General features: G+C 42.2%; 1 protein-coding gene across 4 annotated transcripts in view; it reads left to right on the top strand.

The window, feature by feature from the left end:
• LOC116062036 (ERC protein 2-like) overlaps positions 1 to 21,178 on the top strand; it is a 164,596-nt gene that overhangs the window by 121,203 nt on the left and 22,215 nt on the right. For all 4 annotated transcript variants that reach the window (XM_036008556.1, XM_036008557.1, XM_031316491.2 and 1 more), the window contains one exon: positions 3,973 to 4,038. In XM_036008556.1, coding sequence (XP_035864449.1) covers positions 3,973 to 3,999 — 27 coding nt within the window. In that variant the 3' untranslated portion in view covers positions 4,000 to 4,038. The remainder of the gene's footprint in view (positions 1 to 3,972; positions 4,039 to 21,178) is intronic.

The raw sequence follows: 21,178 nt of genomic DNA, 5'->3' as shown, positions 1-21,178 counted from the left end.
CAGAAGAATAAACTGTTGTTATCAGCACAAAGTGTTTGAGTGTTTGTGTGAGCGTGCATGCATCCAAGTATGCATACATACTGTAGGCGCATGCATGCCTGTATGTGTCCGCTAGAGGATGGATACCCGAACCGAGCCCGTCAGGACCCGACGGTACCCGTGTACCTGTGTTAACGTGCGCTTGTTGCCCCGTGTGCGCTGATGCTCTCATCTGTTGACATTTCCAAATGCCTTCCTACCAAGATTTTAACTGTGTCGGGCTCGGGTCGGGCTCGGACATAAATAGCTTAATGCCTGTTGGGCTCGGGCCGGGTTCGGTTACTGCTCTGTCGGATGCGGGCCAGGCTCGGACAGAAAATGCGGCCAGATCCGCACTCTAGTGTGCGCATGTAGATGCACATAAAGATGCACACCTGAGTCTTTGTTGATACTGTGTACCTAGATGAAAGGCAATCTTCTTGATTTCACTGTCTTTCCATTAGCTGATAAGAGCTTCTAGTTATTTCAATGCAATATAAACTCAATACAGCTCTATTGTTGTCAAGAGGTTGTGACTGGGGGGATTCCAAACTATGAAGTGTGTGTGTGTGTGTGTGTGTGTGTGTGTGTGTGTGTGTGTGTGTGTGTGTGTGTGGGGATTGGGTGTGGGTGTGGGTGGGTGTGTGTGGGTGTGGGTGGTGATTTAAGAGGAATACCTGGGGATTTCCACCTGAGTATAAATTCCGTTCTATCTGATATGCACTATTACCTTTCTAGACTTTATAAATGTTTCTGAAACTGCTGTCTAAATAGGAGTTAAACATGCACTGGGGATCCCCTGTCCTTAATACCTCCCCAACACACACACATTCATACAAGCACACAATCCCGCACATACCTCAGCAAAATGTAAGAGGACAGGATAGCTGGTTTTAATATTCTTTTAGCCCTTTACGCCTGTGGAAAAACCCTATTTTCGATTCCTTAAAGAATGTGAGGGTCTGGGGTTGATTGACATCCATATGCACACTTTTCACTCAGAATATCACACAGTAGGCTATATTTATGTGAACATTTGCATCCTTTTCAACTACAGAATTAATCTACATATAATATAAGATTCATCATAAGATCATAAGATTTTTGCGACATATGCTTTAGTATATAAAAGTTTAGAGTGGGGAAACGAATGACATGGAAGATAGTTTAACTACTGAAATTCTGAATTAAAAAGGGAAATTATCAAGCCACCATGTCCCTGCATTGTTCTATTGTATTGCATAATACTTTGCAACCAAGGCTTCATATTAAACAGTGAGCTGCTGGGGGTTACTTTTTAGTATCACACATTACTCTCCTTTACTTTGCACTTATAAATATCTTTCCTTCAATACAGTTACCAGCACTGTTTTACTGCAACAGTGTTTATAGTGTTTGACATATGAAACAGTGGTTGATATTTCAACTTTTCAAGTTGGACTGAAAAAGACAAAGAAAGTATTATTAGGGTTGCTGGGAAATCTTGTTAAGAATGTAGGGAATAACAAAATAATGATGGCCAATTGGTTAAATCATACTTTCTATTAAACTTGAATTTTTATGTCTATAAAAGGGAACTGTTGTCCACTTTGTATGCAACATTTGAGGAAAATGCTCGTTTTTTGGTTTCAAAAGGGGGCAACAATAGAAATACATTGAACGTAGGTTAGATATAAGAAAAAGCCTACAAATGTGTAAATTTAGCTAAGTCAGCTGACACAGTACATAGGAACCATGATCCCTTTCTGTCCAAAAGCTACAGCCAAACTGATTATTATTTAGTTTAGTTGTTTCTCTATCGTTCTCCCTCTTGTGTCAAGCACACACGCTTCAAAAACAACAGACCCTGTTGACAGAGGTCAGCCAATCACCTCTTGGCTTTTCCTCATATCTGATATTTAACCTCATGGGGAAGTTCAGCAGAGGTCAGGGTAAGGTCTCCAATTTGTGTGTGCGTGTCTGCATGTGTGTGTGTGTGTGTGTGTGTGTGTGTGTGTGTGTGTGTGTGTGTGTGTGTGTGTGTGTGTGTGTGTGTGTGTGTGTGTGTGTGTGTGTGTGTGCGCATTTGTGATGGGGTTTGTCAAGTCCCTGAGGTGAGACTGTTTTCCTTTCAAACACAGAACTCCTTTAATCTCCCTCTTTCAAATGTGATTAATTACTCTATTTGATTTTCTTATACACTTTTTTCTTTATTTCTACTAATTTCTATTTATCTACCTCTTCTCTTCCTTTCTCCATTTTTTCACTATGCTTTTTCTACTCTTTTATTTTAATCACACCTCTACTGTCTTGCCTTTTACTTCAATAACATAACTTTTCTTCACTGCCCACATTCTTTCTCTCCGTGTCTGCCTGTCTCTTTCGTTCTTTCCTTCAGTCCTTTCTCCCTCCATCTTTCCCATTTCAAATGCAATATCCAAGTGTGGCCAGGCCAGTGGTTCAGCGCATTGCCTGGTCCAGGAACACCACTCGAAAGATGATTGATGATGATAATGATAATGATGATGAAGAGGGTCTGCAAGCTCACCCTGGAGACCACAATGCCTTTCCAAGATACAGCTAGTGCCATGAATAACATAACAGTGACCACACATGCATTTTCTTGTTTGCATTTGCATTTGCTCATACGCAGACACATACACACCACATGCACACTCAACTGGCAAATAAGCACAAATGCATGCACTGGAATAGTGGACACAAGAACACACTTCAAGGTTTTCCAAGAAGCCAAACCGCATGTCATTCAAAGCTCATTGCTACGGTTAGTGGGTCCATCCCAATCCTCTAACTATACTCCCTGTCCTCTGCTTAATCTGTGATGGACTTTGTCTGAGGACAGGTGAAATCTAATCAGAGTAGACAAGCGCAGGAAATGGATTCAGCCTCTTGAGATGCACCCCAGGTCTGTGTCTCAGCATGGAGTATGTGCAGTTTGATGGGCATGTTGTGTTCATGTTGTTCTCATTTAGCCATGCCAGCACCACTGCCAGATACTTGGCAGCAGCCTCGGAAGGAAATAGAAAACAGCCATAAAGTTAGTTTATCAGAGACAGAATTATACAACCTTTTCTTTTAGGTTGTTGCTCTTTTTTTCTAAGCCTTAACATGCTGCCTGCTTTAGGTTTATGAGAAGTAGCACATGGTATTTGGCCTGTTTGTGTGTGTGTGTGTGTGTGTGTGTGTGTGTGTGTGTGTGTGTGTGTGTGTGTGTGTGTTTGTGTGTGTGTGTGTTTGTGTGTGTGTTTAACCTGGCAAAATGAGTGGTTCTAGGCCTGGCTCTGTTTACAGGGCCTGTCACAGCCATTCACTGCATGTTAGCATTTAGCATCTAGCATGTTCCATTGAAAGGCCATTATATTTATAGCTTAGCTGCTTAGGTGTAGCCTACTGAGTTTACCGAGCTTGTCACAACCACTCAGTCCAACCAAAGCCGCTGTGGACTGCAGCCAAGGTCCTTGTGTTTTTTTTGCACTGTGTAGCATAGACTTGCCGTAGCCTAGTTTAGCATTATGCAGGCATGAGCTTGGCTATAGTGAGCTGCCAGCTCATGCTAACCATTGTAATGTTAGTGTCTGAGTGAATTAGCCTTCCTGTTAGCAGGGCTCTTGTCTGCACAGTTTCAGCTCCAATGAGACCCCTTGTGTGTTTAGTTATTGGTTTCTAACAATCACACTGAGGAAAACATTTTATGATATCATACACAGCTTTTCTGAATAAAGAACATCAACAGGATTGTTTTGATAAAATGCCACAGGAGGTTTGGAGGACCATACCATTAGGCAATGAGACTCTACTTGTAAATACATAACCACTGGGCCAGAGTTTGTACAGTAAAGGATCTGGTGTAAAAGGACTCCTATTTCTGCCACATACATCTCCATTGGAGACTTTTGACATTAAGTACTAGAACGATTTTGATGATGATGACATGTTTTTTTTTTTTTATCACAGGACGATGAAGAGGGAATATGGGCATGATGAGCATCGCCATGGAAACCCTGCATCCATTTGTCCACAGTGAGTTTCTTTTACACAGCTATTGTTACATTTGTTTCTACTAATTTTAGAAATAATGTATTCCTTGCAAGGGTGTAGTACTGTATATCTGCTCCAGATATTTTAATGATCTTCTACACAATAGGCTTCTTCAGTGGGCTCAAGTAACCATTAGCTGGGAACATTGATGGCACCACAATAACCACAGCATTACCCAACTCTGACAGAAGAGAGTGTAATAGAACCCGGCTCCTTCTCCCATTGCTTATGAATTTCAGTCGACTAAAGAACCTCAGTTGATTCAGAGGTTTATGGCTGCATTTCTATGAAGTGCTCCTATGCTGGTTGTGCCGCATGCTGTGTGTGCTCTCTGTCTCTATATAGGTAACTGTGTGGTATTAGACAAGTACACGCGGCAGCCTAAAGAAAGCGTACCAGGGCCCATAGGTGATAAAAACGACACAGTGAGAAAAACCAGAGATGGACGAGTCTGTCTCTCCCCACCTTACTTTTTTTAGTCGTAGTAAAGTTTTACCGGGCTACCCCACCCTGTTGTGTGCCAGTGTGTGGGGTAGTTAATTGCAATACAACACAGAACAGTCATGAGGCCTTTTTTTTAGGCTGCAAGCTGAAAAAACATAAAATGAAGAATGCAGAGTCATAAAGGATAATTCCTGTTTAGGGGGGTTTTATATCGAAGCCCCCCATAGACTCAGGATGCTTTTTAACGCAGATGTGCGGAAAGAGGTCTGTGCAGGGCGGGTGATGGTTTGCTTGGAGCTAAGACGTGTGTGTGAGACAAAGAGAGACAGCAAAAAACAGAGTTTTATAAATGTACATGTGAGAGATAAAGAAAGAGAGACAAAGACAAGAGAGGGAAAAGAGAAGGATGCTTATGTATTCATGTGGGAATGAGAGAGAAAACCAGGCAGCATGGTATACTCATAGTTTCCAGTGCATCTCTTTTTTCCCCCCAGTAATCCACAGGTGGACCATCACAAGCAGATTCTGTCTCTAACCTCAATGACTTAGTAGTAGTAGTGCACTTTGCCCTAGTGCTGCTTTTGGGATTAAGAGTCCTATAGCTTGTGTGTGAGCAAATGGTTTATGCTCCCGCAGTGCACTGTTTTAGTGTGTTTAGCTATGATGTTTGTGTGTGCATTTGCAAGTATGTGTATGTGTGTGCAAGAGAGCGTTGCTTAGCTATACAGTGCCGGAGCAGCCCACATAGCCTATAATCCAGTCCATGTGTGCTGAGAATGCAGCAGTGTCAGGATTCACCGTAGTGAAACAGACCACACTGCCCCCTTTTTCCCTCTCTTTCCATCTCTCCATCTTTTTCCATCACTCCTATTCTTTCCACCTCTCCCCAGATTTCAGCTTGCCCTGCTCTAACGTATATCCCTTCAAGGTAAACCTAGAGCTGGACCTGTGACTAGCCTACTGCTTCGGTATCTCCAATCAGATATCGTGATGGTGTGTGTATGCACGTGTGTGTATGTATGAATGTGTGTATTAGTGCTTCTTATCCCGATCTAATAGAATAAGCCAGGCACATTAGCCTTTAGCACAGAATGGTGTTGTGGCTAGCGATATCAGTGCTGCTCATCTATCCACTGCTGTTATTCTGGCAGCGCACAATACGAGCGCAGCTAACGTGTATTAGCCATTCTCAATGGGAGAACAGATGGGAGCCATTTAGCGGTGTGTAGCTACAGCGCAATAAGGCCAGACCTAATCCCCATATCCTGTCCCTGAGTGAGCCCTCCCTAATATGAGCAAACAGAGATGACAGCACCGATAGACAAATAGCCAGGGATCTGTGTGTATGTGGGTGTATCGGTGTCTTTGCGAAATTCATGCTTTGATTAGTGTTCCCTATGGGTAACCTTGACTCCCAGTGCTAGGCTACATTTTGATTCCACACAAACCTAAGTGCTGAGTTTCAGTTGGCAAGTTCAAGTTCTGAGCGTCCAGGTGTGTATTTGTATTGGTTAGTCATGGTTCTCTATAAAAGGACACTGGGCTCTGATTGGCTCATTGTGGTTGTGTATGTCCTGCTGTTGATTACAGAGGTTTTGTTTACCCTCTTGGCCTCCCAGACCCCCCTCTAATGAAATAAGAATGCCATTTTGGACAGAGAGCACAAGAGAAGGGGGGTTGGAGGAAAAAGTGAAGGAGAACATGGGGCCATAAGAGTGAAGCAAAGTGGGGGGAAGAGGTTTTCTGGAAACATTATGCTTTTATCCCACCGTGAAGTTATTTGTACTGAATGAAGCGAAAAGAAGCTGAGAGGCTTTCCAAGTGGGGACAGAAATATGTTTGTGTGTGTGGGGGGGGGATTGTGTGTGTTTGTGTGTGTGTGTGTCTGTGTCTGTGTGTGTGTGTGTGTGTGTGTGTGTGTGTGTGTGTGTGTGTGTGTGTGTGTGTGTGTGTGTGTGTGTGTGTGTGTGTGTGTGTGTGTGTGTGGAGTGAGGCCTTGTTCAGGTTAAAACAAGTCAAGAAGATGGCTTTCATTTGCCCATGCTGTGTTTGCACACAATGTTTGTATGTCTACATTGTGTATGCCAGTAAGTATCCCACTCTTGTGTATGCATGGCTTTAAACAAGTCCAGAAAAAGGAGTCTAAGTTTAGTGGGAATCTGAAATTGTGCAGCAGATTCTCAATCACATTTATTATTCTAAAATTCAATTTGTGTCATATTTGTGCTTGTCTTTTAATTGCATGATCCTAAATGTTTGGTTTTACCTTCAGATCCAATGCCTCTTCCCTACCAAAAGTGGTCTCAAAACTGACATAACATATATAACCCAAACTACAGCAACCATGGAAGCCATTCAGCCATATAGACTTCATTACTTTTGGATTTCTGGATTTTTATAAAACTTGACATAACCTTGTATTTGTTGTTGTTTGGAGTTAACTGAATTCATTATCTTGGAGTTGAACCAGGTGTAAATGAGAAACATACAGAGCTAGGTAAGTACAGCAATGTACTGTATGCGAGAGTGACAGTAACAGAGAGTGAATTTGTGGCTGCAAAACTGTTCCAGTAATTTTATTTTATATCATGTATGGGCAGCATATCTGATTTTATCCATACTCTAGTCAAATTGTTGACAGTGAGGATGGTATTTTTTGTTGCTGCAGGGTAAAATGTTGTTTATTGATTTATTAATTAAGACCCGTGGCATGCACTCTCCTTGGTACTGAAGTGACTAATAGTAAAGGTCAGTAAAACTGTGTTAGGTGTAGTGATCCTGATGTGGGTGCTTTATGAATATTCAGCTCTTCAGAAGTTGAGATTACTCTTCTTTGTGTTCTCATATCTTAGGAAACATCACCAACAAACACTCTTACAGTGAATAGAATTAAAATTGGAAAATAAAAACATGTCCTTATTGACTGTGGGAAGTGGCATCACCTTTTAGTGTCTACAATTTTATAATTACGAGGTTACGAGGATATGTCTGGCTTTTAATGTCACCTTGTTCACATTCCTTTTAATTAAATGACATTTGAAAGAAAAGTCTGCAAGCTGCATTTAAAATGGTCGAGCCGGCCATGCCACTTTTTCTGCACTGCGTGCCAGCATGAAACTCCAGTGTAAACAACTATTATCCCGCACATTAATTACTACAAGCTGAAGGCACATATTTTTACGATGCGCCTGAAGAAATATCTGCCCCATGTAGTCAACACAACTTAGTAAGTGTTAATTAATAAATACGTTGGTTTCACTCTTGAGTTTCTAGACACTCAGGAGTGAAGATCTTATTTCCTTATTCTGCATAGGTTCCAACCTGTGTGTGCTTGTGTGCTTGTGTGTGTGTGTGTGTGTGTGTGTGTGTGTGTGTGTGTGTGTGTGTGTGTGTGTGTGTGTGTGTGTGTGTGTGTGGGCTTGTTTAACTATTTTCATGGGGTCCAAAAATCGGGTGTCCAGTATACTTGTGGGGTCCTGACAGCTTTGTGGGGCCAAAATGCTGGACCCCACAAGTTTAAAGGGCTGTTTGAGGATTAAGACTTAGTTGTAGGATTAGGGTTAGAATTAGGTTATGGTTAAGGTTAGGGTAAGGGTTAAGGTTAGGCATTTAGTTGTGATGGTTAAGGTTAGGGTAAGGGGCTAGGAAATGCATTATGTCAATGATGGGTCCCCACAAAGATAGTGCCACAAACCTGTGTGTGTGTGTGTGTGTGTGTGTGTGTGTGTGTGTGTGTGTGTGTGTGTGTGTGTGTGTGTGTGTTTACGTGCACATACATACTTGTGTGTGCATTTAGTGAATGTTTGGGAATGCGTCTCACACGTGTGTAGCTGGGCTGTGCAGTATTTCTTTGGTGACCAGTGAACCACAGCTCGCAGGTCAGCAGAGGCGTCTGACCGAGGCCATCCCTCAGCCAGCTGTCAGCGCCATTAGTCTGTGCGGTCAAAGGTTGTTTCACCAGATTAAACATGACTGGAGAGAAGTCGATATCTCAGCAACACCTGAGAATCAACATCTGAGTTTGTTGTATCTGTTTCAGTCCATCCTGAAACAACACCGGAATTATTTTCCTCCTGAAGGTGCATCATGCTATAGGTCTTTATGTATGCAGTTACAAATTACACCTCCCATGAGGATCTGATAGCACACAGGTCAAAGACTAATGACAGCAGTGGTTCAATGCTTACAAAATATTAATGCTAATATATATATTTTTTACAGTAGTTAATACATGTTTAAAAAAAAACATAATCAGTTCCTGACTGCATTCTGCAGCAAATTAGAAAAACCTGTTTGTGAAAGGAAGCAGTGCTTTTTGGCGTGAGATAGGAGATCAGTCTTAATCATCTTGCATATTTGTTTACTGTATTCTTACTGTGGCATCATGCTGCATTTGACAATTATGTATCACAGGGTTAGTATTTGTATGCCACACAAATTATTACCTTTTAAGTAGGTGAATGAAGAACGGTGATAGAGTTGCTTTTTCACTGCCGATGTATGCAGCTATAGACAGACAGGACCCAGAGATGCTTCTTCAGCCCCAGCAAACAGTGAAAGAGGTGGGGGGGGAGGTAGGAGGGAAGAAGGACCGGCAATGTTGTGAGGCAGACAAGTTTATTCATGCTTTTTTTGTGGTTTTCTTGAAGTTGTAGGCATGAGAGGACAGTTAGACACCTGATGTGTTGATCATAAGGCAGTTTGTCTGAATAAGCTCCCTTTCCCCACCCACAACACACTCATTACACACGCCGAGACATGGCCACACACACAATCGCTCGTGCAATGCTGCAAATGTGCAGGAGCGAATATGGAGGTTTGGTAATTATAGTCTACAGTATGATCACAGGTAAATCCCTACTTATCAGTGCTTATCCATGCAGTAAACATTTCCATGTGTGTGCTCATCTATTCAAAATGGATCTAAGCAGTCCTGTGTGGGCAACCCAGAAAATAGAGGGCAGCACAACGAACACATGCAGATCTAAGGGGCTTGGCAGCCAATTAATTGTATAGGTCCCACCTCAACTGACCCTAACATGTCTGCTATCCGTTTCAGATCGGAGATGATGGAAGTGATTTACAGGCCTGTCAGTGACAAGCCTTTTTTTTCATTCAAGCCAACCAAGTGGGACCAAAATGGGATTTGTCCAGTGAGTTGAGTCAGCATCCCCTTGCAGCCACAGTGGTCCATGAGCCCAGACATTATCACTGGTCACGCTCTCCAGTGCCCCAAGGTTATTATAGTTGCACTTTTTTAAAATTAGTTTTACTTTAATATTTCTTAAGGATTTCATTTTATTAGCAGTTTAGTTCTAGTTTGTTATGTGAAGTATTAACTTTTAGGTACATTTAGAGTAAAAATGTAGCAATAAACCAGGCAGGGCATTTTAAACTTTGTATCAAGCATGTCCCAGGACCTTTTGAAGATTTGTGTTTTATACAGTCTGGTCGACATCCCCAATTCAAGAAATAACCTCAGTGCTGCCTTTTTTTTTCTCCTTTTGAACTGTGCACTGCTGAGTGCTCTGACCTCACTAGCTTTATTAAAGCATTATGCTACAATGTGGTAGTTAAGTGTTTTTCCCAGTCGTTTTTGTTGAGGGTTTTTCAGTTCAAGTGCACAAACACGCCTGCCAGAAGACAATAAGCACTTACTTTTCTTTCTCTGGTATGTAATTGAAATGACGCTATAGTGCTTTCTCATTTATGACCACTAATTCACTGGCTCAGGTTCATAATCTCGAACATGCTGCAAGTAACATTAACCCTCAAAACTGGCTTTATCCTGATTGACTGGGCATATATAGTATATGCACATTTACAAGGCATTGATGAGTTATTACTTTTTAAATTATAATTATTGAAACATTCAAAGTTTGTAGATACGGTATGCCTACACTGTAAGCTGAAATACTTTTACTGAACCACCTCATCATCCCCTCTCTGTCTGAACATGCCAGGTGTGATTCAGTCTGTGTCTGTAAACTCTGGTTTGCTCTCTGTGCAGAAATGGCTCAGCCAGCCCACAGTCGTAAATCAGTACACCTGAAGCTGTTGCTATTTTTCACCTCTCTCTCCCTTTTTCCCCCTCTCTGTTTTACTCTTTATCAGTTTTCTCCATCACTTCTTCAAATGCCATTGCCACAAGACACATCCAAGTACTTTTGTGGCAGAGACCAAGAATAGATCAGAAATTATATAAAAGATTAGAACAACATTGTGGCAGATTTGCGTGATTGAGGTCAAAATGGGAAAACAGATTGATTGATTAAATATCTTTAGCAAGTTCTTACTGTACAGCCCGCCAGTCACATTTATTTTCCTTTTATTTCATGGAAATCACTCTACAATGTGTGTGTGTGTGTGTGTGTGTGTGTGTGTGTGTGTGTGTGTGTGTGTGTGTGTGTGTGTGTGTGTGCGTGCGTGCGTGCGTGCGTGTGCATGTGTGTGTGTGTGTAAAAGAAAGATCAAGAAAACGAAGAGGAGACAGAGAGAGAGATTGGCAGGATTATAAGGGTGTTTTGTGAGCTTATGGCGATGGCAGCACACAAAAACCTTTCCCTCAGGAGAAACTCGCACCTGGAGAGACACTGGTGAACAATTACGTGCGTGCGTGTGTGTGTGTGCATGCGTGTTTGAGCGCTAGAGAGCAAAATCATTGTGCATAACAGAACTCTCAGTAGGATGCTCCGGAGGTCACATCCCCTGTTCAAGGCGGATTACATCCCAAAGAGAAAGTCTGAACATCCGCAAAGAGGCTCTGATGGAGGGAGGTATAGGGATTTGGAGACAGAGAAAAAGGGAATCACAGCCTTTTGACTTTAAACCTGTTATTTTCCTCAGACTTCCTGTGCTTTCCTTTCTTTCTCTCACTTTTACTCAAGCACATACACACACACCAAAAACACTAAAAATACCACACAGCCTCAGGTCTTGGGTAAGTCCTGTGTTGTTCCCCAATCTGTGTTTTTAACATATAGACCCACTCCTAGGCTGCCAATCACAGACGTGCCCACTGCTCCGAGGCAGAGGGAGATATTCAGGGGCCGATAGAGGGAGAGGGGGGTGGGTAGTGTGGGGTTTGGTTGCTACAAACTAGAGGACTCACACCTGTGACACTTGATCGTTACTGATATTGTACCTCACTTAAAAGATATCACACCCTGTGGCCAGGTTAGCTCAGCAGGCACAGATATATAGAGGTTTACTCCTCAACGCAGCGGCTGCGGGTTCGACTCCGACCTGCGGCCCTTTGCTGCATGTCATTCCCCCTCTCTCTTCCCTTTCATATCTTCATCTGTCTTATGGAAATAAAGGCCTAAAATGCCCGAAAAAAAATACAAAAATTAAGAAAAAAAAAAGATACAAAAAAAAATAAGATATCACACCCTGCAACAAACAGCACTTGTGATGCCTCAACTGAAGCACCACTGCGCACACACACACACACACACACACACACACACACACACACACACACACACACACACACATATACGCAGACATGCATACACTTAAATCACCTAATAGGAAGCAAACATTTATGATCAAGATTGACACAGACGGAAACACTGTGGTGGAGAAATAACACTAAATGTATTTTAATAATAGCAGAAGGAATTTCACTATTTTCTTTCGGCATTCTAGAAATGCCCAAGCTGCTATCGGACACTCCTTGTAGGATTGAAGAGGTAAACTAACAGGAATTTACCTGTTTCCTCCTGTTGAAAGTTATCCCAGTGCAGAGTCAGCGGAGCGGTTTCATAACTTGGGCTATCGCTGAGCTACTGTAATAACATCAACAACCATTGGACTGCCACTCATCATTAAGGACTCACCACTAATTAGGCCTGGTATAACAGTAGGCTGCAGTTTATTTCTCACGCTAGCCCAACACTTTCCCAAAGGTCATCCACGTCAGGGAAGCTTGTAAAAAGCGAGGTTTGCTGTGTTGCCATTTGTCGGAATAACAACGCATTCTTCCATATTTGATGTTGTGCAGTGTAATTAGTTATGATTACTTTCTTTTCCTCAAAAGAAGAGTCGCTGACATTCTAACCCTAACCTGTATAAGTTTAGTTGAACTTAGACTTCAAATCCCAAAATGGGTCACAGGCCTATTGCTGCAGGGTAGCCATATGACATAGGTAGTAAAGTGTTTTAAAGCCCTTGAGTCTTGGGGCTACAGAATAAACTTCTCATTTGGGCCCCATGCTGAAAAAAGTGTATAAACCCCTGGCCTGAACGAAAGATAGTTCAACACAGCTCAGCTTGTTGGGCTGAGTAGTTTTCAGCCAGGTTGTGTTTTCCAGTGAAACCTTAGAATTGGATGTCAGAGTGGTCCTCTCTGTCACTAGAACACTAGACAAGCAGATTACTGTAGTGCTGTAGCTGCTCTGTCTGTCCATCACAGTTTATTGTATGTCACAGCTATAATCCTTGTCATCAAACCAGTGGGTCCGGCTACTTTACAAGGGTGTCTTTCCCATACATGTATGCACTTAGGCTCACATGCGCACATGCATACAACATGTGCAGTAGAACTCACTCTCCCTTTCTCTCTCTCTCTCTCTCTTATCTGGGCCCGTGGAAAAGCCACACTTGTACGATGACATTCAGCACAGGATTAAAGCCCATGTAAGACCCTCCTCAGTTTACACTGCCGCTGCCAAGAGGGGATCTATACAACCACACACTCTCATGCAACCCTGTACACACACTGGCAGATACACAACTGCAAGCACACACACACATACTGTAAGCAGGCAAGCACACACACACACAAATCCCTGCACCCTTGTTACTTAGCATGTTGTACTCTTGTTTCTCCAGACCAAAGGAGGTATATCTCCTTATCAAACACAGCAAGACACACATTCATGCTCACACACACACCACATACAGGCATGCACACACACACACACACACACACACACACACACACACACGCTGACATCCTTTTGTCCCGCGACTATCGTTCTTGCTCTTCACCCTGAAACAAAAGTATCCTTGCCAGGAATGAGCCCAGACATCAATCCCATCTGTCTGCAATGGAATCATGGACCCCCCCTTAGGACCTTAGTCAGGACCTTAGTTAAGATGCTGCTGTGTATCTAGGTCATATTGTGTGTATGTGTCTTATTTTTTTGTGAATACCTCCGGGGGTTAGTTGGTTGGGTCTGGAGAGGATTCTCATTGGAATGCGTTCTGATTGGACTAGACAGCGATCCTTTTCTGATTGGTTGTTTATCCCCGGGCTTCAACTTTGGGGGTTGCTTTGAATCAGTGCATCTCTGTCACTACCTCTCCATTTCTTTCTGTTTCTTTTCTTCTTTCTCTCCATCTCTTATATCTTGTAGAGTGCTGCTGGCTGTGTGTTTGATGTGAGTCTATTTGACGGGCTAAAGCAGAACCAGCAGTGAGCCTTCTCTATGTTTCTGCCAAGCAAGCGCTGCTCAAAGTGGAGATGGTTACCCACAGTAACCTTGGGTGCTAAGTGTTCAATTACAATAGGCTTTATCAAAACTGAGTTGTTGTGTTGATTTACAGAGTTAGGCTGCATTTACTTTGTACATACAAATACAAAGTAGTAGTCAGTCTCTGGCTAGGGTGACCAGACGTCCCGGTTTGACCGGGACAGTCCCGATTTGACCGGGACAGTCCTGATTTTGAATTGCGTGTCCTGGGTCCCGACAAAAGCCTGTCGGGACGCTAAAATGTTCACTTCAGCCTCGAATGTTTTGAGTGTAGCCCCGAATGTAACTTTGTCCAGTTTATTTTTCTGAGGCGAATAGAACGGGCAGCTACGTGTGGGGTCCGACCATGCTGTATTTGTTGCCATCACCTAGCAACCGTCTCTACGTGAGGAAAGCTGTGAAAGGTGAAGTTTTCGGAGGAATCATAGCCAAATCATTCTAATACATTGATGCCATTAACACAAAGTTTAGGAGCGCAATACTAATGATTTAGTTTGAAGTTCCTGTGACATGACGTTTCCAGTCTGTGGTTCAGACTCAAACACACGGAGCTCTGAAGCAGACCTGTGCGTCGCTTAGTGTCCACTCTCTGTAAATTGCAGGGCAGCTTAAGGTTTATGGATGCGCTCAGCTGTGGACATGCTGCGGCAGATTTGTTGCGTTTGTGCTCCGTGTATTTCTGCCGTAGTTTTGGGTTTCCACCTCCGATGTATAGCAGCGTACAGCCACTTCCCTATCTAAACTATTTGTCTCATTCAGAGACCCAAGCGGGGCTCTGTGTCTGTCAGAAGGTCTGAGATCTACCGTATCAGCAGCCTATAGATTATTTTCTGAAATATAGTGACTTTATTCTTGTAATAGCCTATTATAACTTTATTTTTCTTAAAATATCATGACTCCTCCAAATCACAGAGAACACAGATATACTGTATTTTGAATGTGCACAAAGTTTTGGACATGAGCAGAAATCTTGCTCAAACACATCTGAAATATTACAGTCCAGGAGTTTATTAATACATTAACAACAAAAGACGCAAAAGAGGAGGGAGGAGTAAATTATGCCTAGAGGCTACATGTGTGCTGACTCAGATATAATTAGAAAAGTCGATCCAAATAAATAGTTGAAAGCAATACAGAATGCCTGAGAGCCTTACTTCAATATATTCCATTATGTTTTTATGTTTGCATTGTAATCTATGTTTATCTTCACATAAAGATAGACATTGATTCAGAAAAAGGTAGAAATAGGTGCATAAAAATTCACCAGAATGCAGGAAATGAAGTGTTAAATGCTCAAAAATTTTCAATAAATCATTTTAATTCTTTTGGTGTTATTGGAATAAATAGCACTTCAAAAAAACTTTTTTAGAAAAAATCTCAACATAAATCTCACACTAAACTGAAAAAGACTGTTGCTTCGATTTTGTTAATTTTACAGGAAAAAACACGTATTATTAGATGAGGATCCTACAGTCAAAATAATGAAGTTACTGTCTGTGTCTATGTCTGACCTGGGCTGGCACATGTTCATGTTAAAAAGCATGTGCGTGCACAAGCACTACGGTCACGTGCAAAGTGTCCCGGTTTTATGTGCATTCAAACTACCACACACGTGTAGCACCGGGATACATTGGTACAGATCGGAGAATATGCAGGACACTTTATTACAGACGGAATACTCGATACACTACGCGAGCTTCGCCCGCCAGCTATCGAGACCAGCGGTGTTGCTCAATGCATCTAGCCGGTAAAGGGACATCATCAACGGGGAACGTTGAACGAATGTGTCGGTGGAAAGCTAACGCTAGCCGGCCACCTGTTCCATCACTCCTGCTTGCAAGTGTCCGCTCATTAGACCACAACCTGGACTACATCCAATTTCAACGAAACTCCCAACGCGAGTTCAGAGACTGCTGTGTTTTTGTTGTTGTGGAAATATTGCTGTACCAGACTATCCAGCCTGCTGCTCTATCGCCGGGTAAGACTAGTCGAGGTGTGCTGTGTTAACACGGACTGCCTGTTGCAGAAATGGGGTGCTTGTATCCAACTAACTGCTAACTGCTGGTGGAGTTTGTGACTGTAAAATGCCGACCATTCTACATCCCGCACAAATTTACGGCTGTGTTCATACCATAGGTTTTATACTCGGTGTTTATACCACAGCCCACCAAGCGCTAATGCTAGTAGCTATGTGTTGCTGAACTTTATGGAGCATATAATGTGTGTGCACTAAATGTAGCCTGTTTCGTATGTCTTTTTTATATATTTTAAATGTGTAACACCACTTGAGCCACGGTGAAACGTTGTTTTGTTTATTTGGTTGAAATGACAATAAAACACACTTGTTGAGTTGATCGTCTCACTGTCTGTCTGTAAAGGGTAGGCGTGGCTTGGGAGTAGACGCTAAAGCAGCGAAGCAAGTGCCTTCTGGGATTTGGTGTCTTTCATCCACATGAGCCAAAAACACATTTTCTGGCTTTTCTTGGCCTAGAAGCCACCAATTTCAAAAAGAAATTCACATTTCTACTACATAAGTGACCCAATTTAAAGATATATTCATCTTTCCAATGGTGAAATATCCCTTTAATGATTCCATGGTAAACCACAGTTATTGCATAAGTTATGTTTTCCAGCTTCTTGTCATTTATTGTGCATGCTACCTTATATTTACCAGTTGTTATTTTACCTTAATAAAATTGAGATATGTCATGCATGGGATTGGTACCATAGGATTTAACCAAAATCTAAATGTAGCTATCAGCAACATTGGTTTGCATTAAGCTAGCCGTAAACCCCACTTTAGCTGCTAGTGTTAGCAAACACTAGCTAGTCTGAGAACAGTCTGTTAACATGAATATTTGCAAGCCTCCAAGTTTGATAGCAAATACAGTATATGCATGATTCCATGGTAAACCCCCATTTGGCCGCTACATTCTCAGTGTTAGCAAATGCTAGCTAGTCTGTTAACATGAATATTTGCAAGTCTCCAAGCACAGACATCACACTTTAAATCCTACCTGTTGCCTTTCACCATCCACTTATTTAACTGCTGTCCATCCCTTGACATGCCATCTTGTTTTCCCTCTTTCTTTTTCTATTTTTAGTCCCCGACAGCTTTTTTGTGTGTGTGTGTGTGTGTGTGTGTGTGTGTGTGTGTGTGTGTGTGGGTCAAAGGCTGGGTGTAGTTTCAAATGTTTCATACTAGTATGAGTATGTTACCTAAATGTCGGTACTAATACCAAAACCTAAAAATATAAACATGTTTTTCTACAAATAACTTTTTTTCCATGGCGTTCAGGTGGCTGAGTGGTTAAAGTTACCACATAATCCCCAGTTCATTTCCGGCCAGAGACCTTTTTTGCACATCATCTCCTTCTCTCTCTATTAAGCATCCTGTGACAGCCAAAAAGGCCTTTAAAAACACTGCTATAACCCACCTGTAATTAAAACTATGTTGGACTGTTCACCAGCTGGCAGAGGGCAGGAGAGAGAGGTAACTGAGCAAGAGAGACTTACTTAATTATTATTTTTCACCAAAAGCAGAGTAGAGCATGGCAGGATAAAACCTAACACCATTTATCAATAGGTGCCATTGTATTTTCACCCCACTCTAATATCCTATCCAGGAGTGGCCTAGCCTGTCAGAGTGTGTACGCAGCAAGGCTTCAACCCTGCAGCTATGGGATTAGCCCCGCTGCTGGGTGGTCCTCCTCCTACTGATCTCAGAACAGAATTGCAGTTTACTGCACACTCATTTTAGGTGACGGGATTATGAATCAGATCAGGTCACTGAGGTCTGACCATTGCAAGCTTATTGTACTTGATGTTTGGCTTGATTTACATATTACAGTTGTTTCCATGAACTAATGATTAGAGAAAAGCCTTTGTGAAGACTTAGCTAGGTGAATGGGTTCTGCTTTAAAGCTCTAGTGTTACTGCTTGTACTCAGTGGCCAACATTCGAAAGCTGCAGTTGTATTATTCCGTGGTCAGACCAGAAGTGGCAAGGTTGAAATTGACTTTCTTGCTGTGGCAAACAGTGGGCGGGACAGGAAATAGTGTGGGCAGGGTTACAAGCACAAGCTAGCCAGCTAACATTAGTGTAAGATGAGATTTATTTTTTTAAAGTTCAGAATGATCCATGTTTTTATCAAACTTTTTATTGACCCTGTCATGGTACTCACTGTCTAGTACAGCTGTGTAGATGGTGCTCATTTATCATTCCCCATACAGTTATGCAAACAAGAAAAGGCAAACTGCCATATAAATGAAAGGTCAATCTGACCTCTCTTTCTGAAATTGCCTGGATATTGATAAGGTGAAATCAATCCACAAGAGGAAGTGAATGATTTGTTTGGGGAGTGTATTTGGTGTGACTGCAACTTTAGTCAGCTACCAGGTGGAACAAAACAGCTGGGAAGGTGAGGCAAGGTGTTGCTGGCATTAGCAAACCTTCTGGATGAATAAAAGGTTAGAAAAAAAGACAAAGAAAGGTTTGTGATGTTTGTGACGAGTATGTGATGTTACATAGAAGAGTTAAAATCACAGGCAGTTAGTAGCTCAAAGTCATGGCCATTAGTCATTTAGTCATGTGCATAGACATTGTTTCTCTTGCTTGGCTTCCCACTTTGTCTTCCATCCTTGAACTCATCAGTCTTGAGTGGTTAAGCTGGTTGTAATGAGGACAGAGCACTGGTTGGCATTTCACACACACACACACACACGCACGCACGCACGCACGCACGCACACACACACACACACACACACACACACACACACACACACACACACACACACACAGACCCAGCACATGTTCTCCATAAAAGAAATCCCAAATACAGACAGGTAGTGTGACAGGAGTAAAGCTGTCCGAGGCCTGGCTTCCTCCCCATCTGAAGAGATGGAAGCAGAGGACAATGTAAACACTCTGTCACACACATAAACAAGACCCCGCTCAGGTTTCACTGCACAGTTAGATGAAATTCACCCTCTCTTTTATAGAGAAAGTATTTGTGTAATTTGTTTACGTGAGATCCTATAGCCCTAATAGGGAAATGGCTTTTTCGCCATCACACTACACCTGAGTTCAATTTCACTAGCTGTCTCACAGACAGATCGTAAAGATGGCATACCAGAGAGGACGCAATCTGTCTTTCTCTTCTGCGTCTCAATTTAATTTCTCAGCCTTCCTCTCTCTCAGTCACATTCTTTCTGTCTACCCCCTCTCTCTCTTTCCTTTTTCTCTCTCTCTGCTTTTATCTTTCCCTTTGAACGATGGCTCTGCAGTGTAATTATTCAACAAATACTCAATAACAGGTGAGTCAGAGCAGTGTTGAGGTAATTTTTTATTTGAAGTTACATGACATTGGTTTCATTAATAGGATGTTTTTGCGTCTGAAAAATGTAACATTAAAGTTACTTGAATTATTTGTTTGCATTCTCTTCAGATATACTGTATTTTAAAAGGAGAATTTGTGAACAGGCACCAAAATGTGCCACATACCTCCTAGCTGTGAAACATAGCGCCTAATTACCAAGAGCTCTTGACCAATAAAGCTTGTGTGCTGGCACGGAAAGCCAACACGTGTGTGTGTGTGTGTGTGTGTGTGTGTGTGTGTGTGTGTGTGTGTGTGTGTGTGTGTGTGTGTTTGCAGAATATACATATATTTGAGTTAACACAAAGGAAAAACAAAAAATCGCTTTGGGAATGAAATCCAAACAATCACTGCTCAGTAAAACCTATATATACAGTATTCATTTTTATATGCTAATGATATTCCCCGGCCAACTATACTGACACATTCACACACAGCACCCACACATGTGTTCATCCATGGCCAGCTTCAACCTCCTTCTACTCCAGCAAGACACCATGTGTTTAGCAGCACCAAAAACAATGGCTTAGCAGAACCTCCTGCACTGCAGTGCACATGAACTGAAGTGCAGGCCAGAGAACAAGACCCAAACATGTGTTTGCTTTGTTTTTGCCTTCTAATTACATATACACATAGTTATTTCTCTCACACAGTGTTTGTGTGTGTGTGTGTGTGTGTGTGTGTGTGTGTGTGTGTGTGTGTGTGTGTGTGTGTGTGTTTTGAAACTGTGTGTGTCTGTTTCCCCGTTGTAACGCAAGGCTTTGTGTCTTGAACTGGTGTGTGTCTCAGCAGGCATTCCATTCAGACTAACTCTGTTTGCTTAGGTAATAACTAGGCTTAGCCATAATTTGTTTGTGTGTATGTTTGTCTGTCTGTGTGTGTGTGTGTGTGTGTGTGTGTGTGTGTGTGTGTGTGTGTGTGTGTGTGTGTGTGTGTGTGTGTGTGTGTGTGTGTGTGTGTGTGTGCACATCCACGATCAAAGGAATAACTCCCTTGGAGTTTTACACATTTGCACGTAAAGAGCTGTCCGTTTGAATTTAGAAACAACCCATTCACAAATACACGTTCTTGCATCTCTCTTTTATTCCCATTTCTGTTTGCTCCTTCAAAATGGCACAAGAACAACTTTGGCTGTTAAAAAGGCTTTGAAAATGATTGCCTCTGTGCACCAATTAGTTCAAATACAGAGGTTATTATCATTCTCATACTGATAGGCCTCATTGGTCTTGTGGGAGGGTTTAAAGTGTACACACATAGACACATATACACACACCACCTACTAAGAGCATACTTCCCCTCAATACAACAGGTCAACAGGGGCCGATAATTGCCAGATCATCAAAGGGGGTTTCCAGATCTGAGTTGTTGCTGCCAACTAGGGAGTCCAGCACCACACAAACTGAGATAACAGGCCAAAAGTTTTATCAGTGATGTGATGTCAGTTGTTATGTCAGCTCAGTCAGGCCTACCTCTGCCTCATTCTACCACTGCGCACACACACACACACACACACACACACACACACACACACACACACACACACACACACACAAGAAGTTCAGAATTTTGAGTTTTCAAACAGTTCCATAGGGTTAAGACCGGTAACTTCAAATGAATGCATGTTTGTATGCGTGCATGCATGAGGTCTACCTTTGTTTGTGCTTGTGTGTGTGTGTGTGTGTGTGTGTGTGTGTGTGTGTAATGAGGCAACATACCGTGACTATATCATGGAAAAGCAGAAACATTATTAACAACTGGTGAAAGATGTTTTGTGGACATTTCTCGGATTCCCTTTTGGTGGAAAGAAAAATGGGGAGAGATGAG

Source organism: Sander lucioperca, chromosome 12 (assembly GCF_008315115.2).
Source record: "Sander lucioperca isolate FBNREF2018 chromosome 12, SLUC_FBN_1.2, whole genome shotgun sequence".
NCBI lineage: Eukaryota > Metazoa > Chordata > Actinopteri > Perciformes > Percidae > Sander > Sander lucioperca.
The sequence above is the reverse complement of the archived record's forward strand: the minus strand, read 5'-3'. Positions and strand labels throughout refer to the sequence as shown.